Genomic DNA, 6,000 nt, shown 5'->3' with positions numbered 1-6,000 from the left:
TATATATATATATATATATATATATATATATATATATAAGCACACCGGACAGAAAATTAGTCACCCTTGGAAAAATCATGAAAAACATCATTTAATGGCAAGTAATACCACCTTTGGATTCGATAACAACCTGGAATCGGTTAGGAAGTGAGTCCACAAGGTTTTGGAGGTACGTCGAATTCAGTTTAAGCCACTCGTTGAGGATTTGATAGCGCAAATCCACCAAATTGCGAGGATGCTGATTTCGGCGTCTTACACGTTATTCCAGCATGTCCCACAAATTTTCAATGGAGTTGAAGTCAGGTGATTTTGCAGACCAGTCGAGATGTAATTGAGTGTCTGAGTGTTCATAAAACCAGTCATATAATCTTCCACTCCGCTGAACTTTGCTGTTGTCATCTTGAAAAATAGGGGTATCGACAACACACTCTTCATGAAGATGTTGACTGAAAGGCAATATCTAATCAACCAGAATGTTAAAATAAACATGTTGATTCATGTTAATGGCCACCTCAGTGAGGGGGCCCAATTCATGATAAGAAAAACGCTCCCAAAACATGACAGACCTATCTTCGCTTTGAACCTGGCCTAGAACACAGTCAGGATGAAATGCTTTATCTGCTCTTCGTTGCCCTCGACGACATGCGCCTTTTGAATAAAGGCAAAAGGTGATTCATCAGACTATATTACATTCCACCAGTCAGCAGCCGTCCACGTTCGGTGACTTCTAGCCCACTGAAGTCGAGCAGCTTTATGTGCTTGTGTGAGCAATGGCCTCTTACGAGATGTTCGACTCCAAATGTTCATTGTATGCAAATCTAGTCGCAATGTTCTCTCCCTAACAGGTTGGGATGAACCTTTACTTACTAACTGAAGCAATTTCTGTCAGGTTTGGAAGTGATTTTGATTGACAAGTCGGGAAGCACGCTTCCGGCCCCTTTCAAGCAGGATCTTTTTCCGGCCACAATTCTGACGTCGTCCTTCGTGACCACGTGTATTACACCACTGCTTGTAGACAAGGTGAACAGTCAGCATCGAAACGCCAACAAATCCAGCAACTTCATTCACCGTATGACCATTGGCAAGGCCAAACACAATTGCCCCTTTTTGCCACGCGATCACATCCTTACACTTATCCACATTTACACACAATTTCCGCTTCAAACAAAAATATCTCACTGGTAGCTACTTGCCTTTGAACACGCTGAAGCAGTGTGCACGGAATTCAGCACGTCACTTGACTACTGTATCATCAAACGAAATCGAAAGATACATCGGTGCTTGCGAACTAGGGTGACTAATTTTTTGTCCGGTGAGCTTATATATATAGTGTTTTTCAACTTGTATATGCCTTTTTTTAAGTTAACAAAAGAATTTATACTGAAATGAAATTTAAAAACTCACAATTATTAGTTTCCATTTATCAACTAACTCTTACCTCGTAAACCCTTTTAGATTCCTCTCCTTAAAACTAGTCAAGTCATGTAGATGCTTCCACCTAAAATTTTAATTTGGATTTAAAATACCTAAATTTTAATTCTCTCGATTTAAAAGATGAGATTTAAAAAATAATTTTAGTTTACGTTCAAACATATTTACCTGCGATAAGCATCGTCAAACAAAATTTTTGCTGTTGGTGCTTGTTCTGCATTTTCTTCTTCTAATTGTTCTGTCAGGTTCTTTAACTCATCAATAACTAAACCATGATATGCTAGATCTCTGAGAAAAGCCTGTACAAAAAATATTTTTAATCTTCCAAACTGTCTAAAATTAATGCTCGTTATGCTATTATATTATATTACTATAACTTAATATATAGTTATAATAAGTTATTTGATCTAAAAATAGAAGAATACCGAAAAAGCACTTATGCGTTCTTTATATTTGTTTTTATAGATCTTATGATATGTTTATTTTTTTCAAACCTTATGTTATATTTGTCTTTATAGATCTCATGCTATATTTGTCTTTATAGATCTTATGTTATATTTATTTTTTTAGATCTTATGTTATATTTGTACAAAGAAATTTTTTAATCTTCCAAACTGTCTAAAATTAATGCTTGTTATGCAATTATATTGCAATTATATTATATTACTATAACTTAATATATATTTATAATAAGTTATTTGATCTAAAAATAGAAGAATACCGAAAAAGCACATATGCGTTCTTTTTATTTGTTTTTATAGATCTTATGTTATATTTATTTTTTTCATATCTTATGTTATATTTGTCTTTATAAATCTCATGCTATATTTGTCTTTATAGATCTTATGTTATATTTATGTTTTTAGATCTTATGCTATATTTATTATCCAAATATGATTTATCTTATACTTGTTTTTATAGATCTTATGTCATATTTGTGTTTATATAGGGCAATTCCGCACGGAGAAAGAAATTCAAGTAAAATTATAGTACTGTATGGTAATGACATTTTTGTTCGAAAAATCCATAATCCTGGTTAATAGAATAAAAATATGCAGTATTTAAACTATTAATTTGTTAATTTTTCTGTTCATATGGTAATGGTTTACCATAAATTGTGGTTTATAAAAATCTAACTCTTTTTACCACTCACTTAATAAGAAATACAAAGCTGAAAAGTAAATTTAACCGAATAAATGGTTTTTATGACATGCTCTAAGGTATCATAATAAAATTTTCAAAAATTATCACACATGTAAAAAAAATAGATTTTATTAATAATTTTACCAAATTCTTTACCTAAGCGTTTCGGTAAAAAGTATCGAGCTTTTTGCTATTTCTATAGATCCAGAAACACGGTAAATATTACCATATTCTGGTAGTCTTGTCAATAATTTTTTTCTCAGTGCTTAATTACCACTCTCAATATATATTTTCAAAATCCTTGTCAAATATGAAACTAATAAATTAGTCATATTAAGGTCCACAAATTAGTATGGAACGTGACAAAACATACGAATGCTATCAAAATTCAATGAATTGATTATGAAGAAGCCAATTTCCTTAAAAAACATCGAAACCTATTTTTTTGCCGGAGCAAACACTGATAGGTTAAAAGTGAGTAGTATAAATGCCTCCTAATTAAATCAGGCAATCAAACTAATTTTGAAAATTTTAGTTATCCTCAGTAGTGATTCATACCATTTCGAATAAAAATGATAAGCTTATGGCACATGTTGTAAAAACGGACCATGATCACAAAGCCTTAAGTATGTTTCACATACAACACAAAATATGAAATGAAAGTAAATTACTTCAAAGCTTTTTTCCATTTTATCAGCTTCTTCTTCAAAATTACTTGCATTCATATCATGTTCCTGAAATATGTATATAATATCAATAAATGTTTAATAAGTAGCGTATGCTTTAGAAAGCAACATGTAAGTACTTAATAATCTCAATTTTCTAACTATTAAATTGCCAAAAAAATATCAGTACATTTTAAAATTTAAAATCAAATGTCAAAATTAAAAAATTAAGTCATTTGAATGATCTTGAAACTGCGGTATTATAATACAAATAATGTAAATAACATAATATATGTAAATCATAAATAATATGAACAGTCATTATAAATAATTATAAACATTGCACGTAGAAAAAAAATCTGGAAAAATTACCGAACTGTATGGTAGCCATATTTCTGGTATAATTATTTTAATAAAACAAAATATACAATATTCATTTTGTAATTTTTCCTTTCCTAACGGATTTACTAGAAATTTTGGTTTTCAAAGTAATAATTCTTATTACCTAACATTTAATAAAAGTACAAGTCAAAAAATTAAATTTATCCGAATAAGTGGCTTATATGCCTGCTCTAAGGTATCGTGATAAAATTACCAAATTTTATCGCGTTTACTAATTTTTAACACATATTATTATAAATAATATTTTGTTGTTAATTTTACCGAAATCATTACCACAGTGCTTTGGTAAAACTGCCGTGCTTTATGGTGTTCCCATTAAGTTAGGAACACGGCAAACTTTACCATATTCTGGTAGATTTAACTATACTTTTTTTTCTCAGTGTTCAAACGTTTAGTATTTAAAAAAAAATTAAGTTCGATATTAATAGGGATATTTTATGTAATTTGAACCATCTTCAACCTCAGATACTATGATACCAGTATGAAATGATATCAAAACAGTTCTTCATTTAATATGTGAATATATTTTTGACATTGTTAATTTGTAATTGTTATTAAAGTTATTTGGCTGGGATAGCTCTTTTGGCAGGGAGCTGGACTCACTTTTGTGAGAACGGGAGATCGAATCCAACCGGTCGAAGACTCCCCGTGTAGTAAATAGTGATTGGTGCACATTAAATCTGTCGAGTCACGAAGTCCTCCTTCTTCCCATAACAAATCAATACCTCTGGGGCTACTGAATTGGAGATTACTCATTCTCTGGTTCAGGTCCAAATTACGATTTATGGATGAATGAATAGATCCGCCCTATAAACGGGCGTGAGGTATGGGTGTTGCGAATTCATGGTCATAAATGGCGCCATTGGAAAACAATAGCAATCGCACCACCTCTGTCTTAATGGCAGACGACGACAACAACAACAACATTAAAGTTAATTGTGTAAGCTTCAAACTGAGGCACCATGACACTAACGTTTTTCGATAAAAAGTGAATGTTTAACATTAGTCTATTAAATATATGTACTTTTAGTTTACAAATTGAATGACAAAATGAAAAGTTCCTTTCATTTACGTTAAGAGGGGGTTAGATTAATTTTTTACAATACCCTACACAAGAGCTAAAATATTTTTAAAGGAAATTAGATTTTTGTGAGTTTCCAAAAACTTATTAGGCATTTTTTAATTATCTTACAATGTTCCTTGAATCATTAAAAATCTATAAATGCAACATCCGAAAAAAACAAGACGAAAAGATATTTAGTTATGCTGTTCATCCCTCACCTAACTTCCTAATTTTACCTATTATTTTCTCTTGCTTGATTTCTCAAAAACATTTCCGGTAACCAACTTTAAAAAAAATTTCTGGGGGTATTTGTTTGAAAAAAATGTGATCGTTAAGACACGGTTCCCAGCAGATCACCGAAGTCAAGCATCACTTGCTGCGGTCAGTGTGCGGGTGGGTGACCACCTGGATCAGTCTGCATTGGGACCGAGGGTGTGCGGTATTGGTCCTTGTTAAACTGCTCTACCGTAAAGTGCTCGACTTCGCGTGCTGGTCGTCGGGTTACAGAAGCGGGGGGGGCAATCCCCTCTGCAGAGGATCAAAATTGTGATGGCATGCCTTCGGATCATCCTCAGGAATGTTTCCCAGACAGTCGCCAGTAGCCAATTGTCAGCTCTAGTGCGACGTAAATGAACTACAACAACAACAATTAAAAAAAAATGTAAAACACTTAGTAAAAAATGAAAATCTAGTTTGTTTTTTCGACTTCTGAGATTTGTATGTTTGATAGTTCGTAATACTACTAAAAGCTTATAATTTCGTCTTGTTTCCATAATAATCTTGCTGGCATAGAAACTGAATAGTGTTTAATTTAAACATTCATTTTGGCAAAAAAATATGAAGAAATTAAAGGGCTTTTTCTTTTCAAGTTTCTGCAAAGCAAGCTTAACTGAAAGTTTTAATAAAAAATTAATATTTCTGTGTATAGGTAAATTGGCAAATCAGAATGAAATCAAGAAATGAACCCTCTGTCTCAAAAATTCACTTGAAACAGTCACCTCAAAAAATCACCTCACGCAGGCTTGCCGATATAGGCGAGTGGCATCAGAGACAACAGCAAAACAACTCAGAAAAAGAGAATTTTGAAGAAATTATGAATACCTTTTGCCTCATCCAAGATTCCATTTCTTGGCAACCATCTCGAACTCGGAAATACATGTTATTGTGTTGCAATCTTTTTTGTCTTTCCTACATTAGTATATATAAATAATATATAGCAATAATATAAAGATAAATATATAGCATGTTAATTTCCTTCAATGAAAACAGACATAAACAATCATATTTTCTCACCTG

At 32.1% G+C, this 6,000-nt stretch overlaps 1 protein-coding gene across 1 annotated transcript in view; it reads right to left on the bottom strand.

The window, feature by feature from the left end:
- The window catches only part of LOC107454829 (spectrin beta chain), a 179,768-nt gene that overhangs the window by 117,239 nt on the left and 56,529 nt on the right, over window positions 1-6,000 (bottom strand). The window contains exons 19-22 of the mRNA XM_043050346.2: window positions 5,806-5,892; window positions 3,246-3,308; window positions 1,600-1,730; window positions 1,439-1,498 (exon numbers count right to left, since the gene is read on the bottom strand). Coding sequence (XP_042906280.1) covers window positions 1,439-1,498; window positions 1,600-1,730; window positions 3,246-3,308; window positions 5,806-5,892 — 341 coding nt within the window. The remainder of the gene's footprint in view (window positions 1-1,438; window positions 1,499-1,599; window positions 1,731-3,245; window positions 3,309-5,805; window positions 5,893-6,000) is intronic.

This window comes from Parasteatoda tepidariorum, chromosome X2, assembly GCF_043381705.1.
Source record: "Parasteatoda tepidariorum isolate YZ-2023 chromosome X2, CAS_Ptep_4.0, whole genome shotgun sequence".
In the NCBI taxonomy this organism is placed as follows: domain Eukaryota; kingdom Metazoa; phylum Arthropoda; class Arachnida; order Araneae; family Theridiidae; genus Parasteatoda; species Parasteatoda tepidariorum.
Note: the sequence above shows the minus strand (reverse complement) of the source record. Positions and strands in the feature narration are given on the sequence as shown.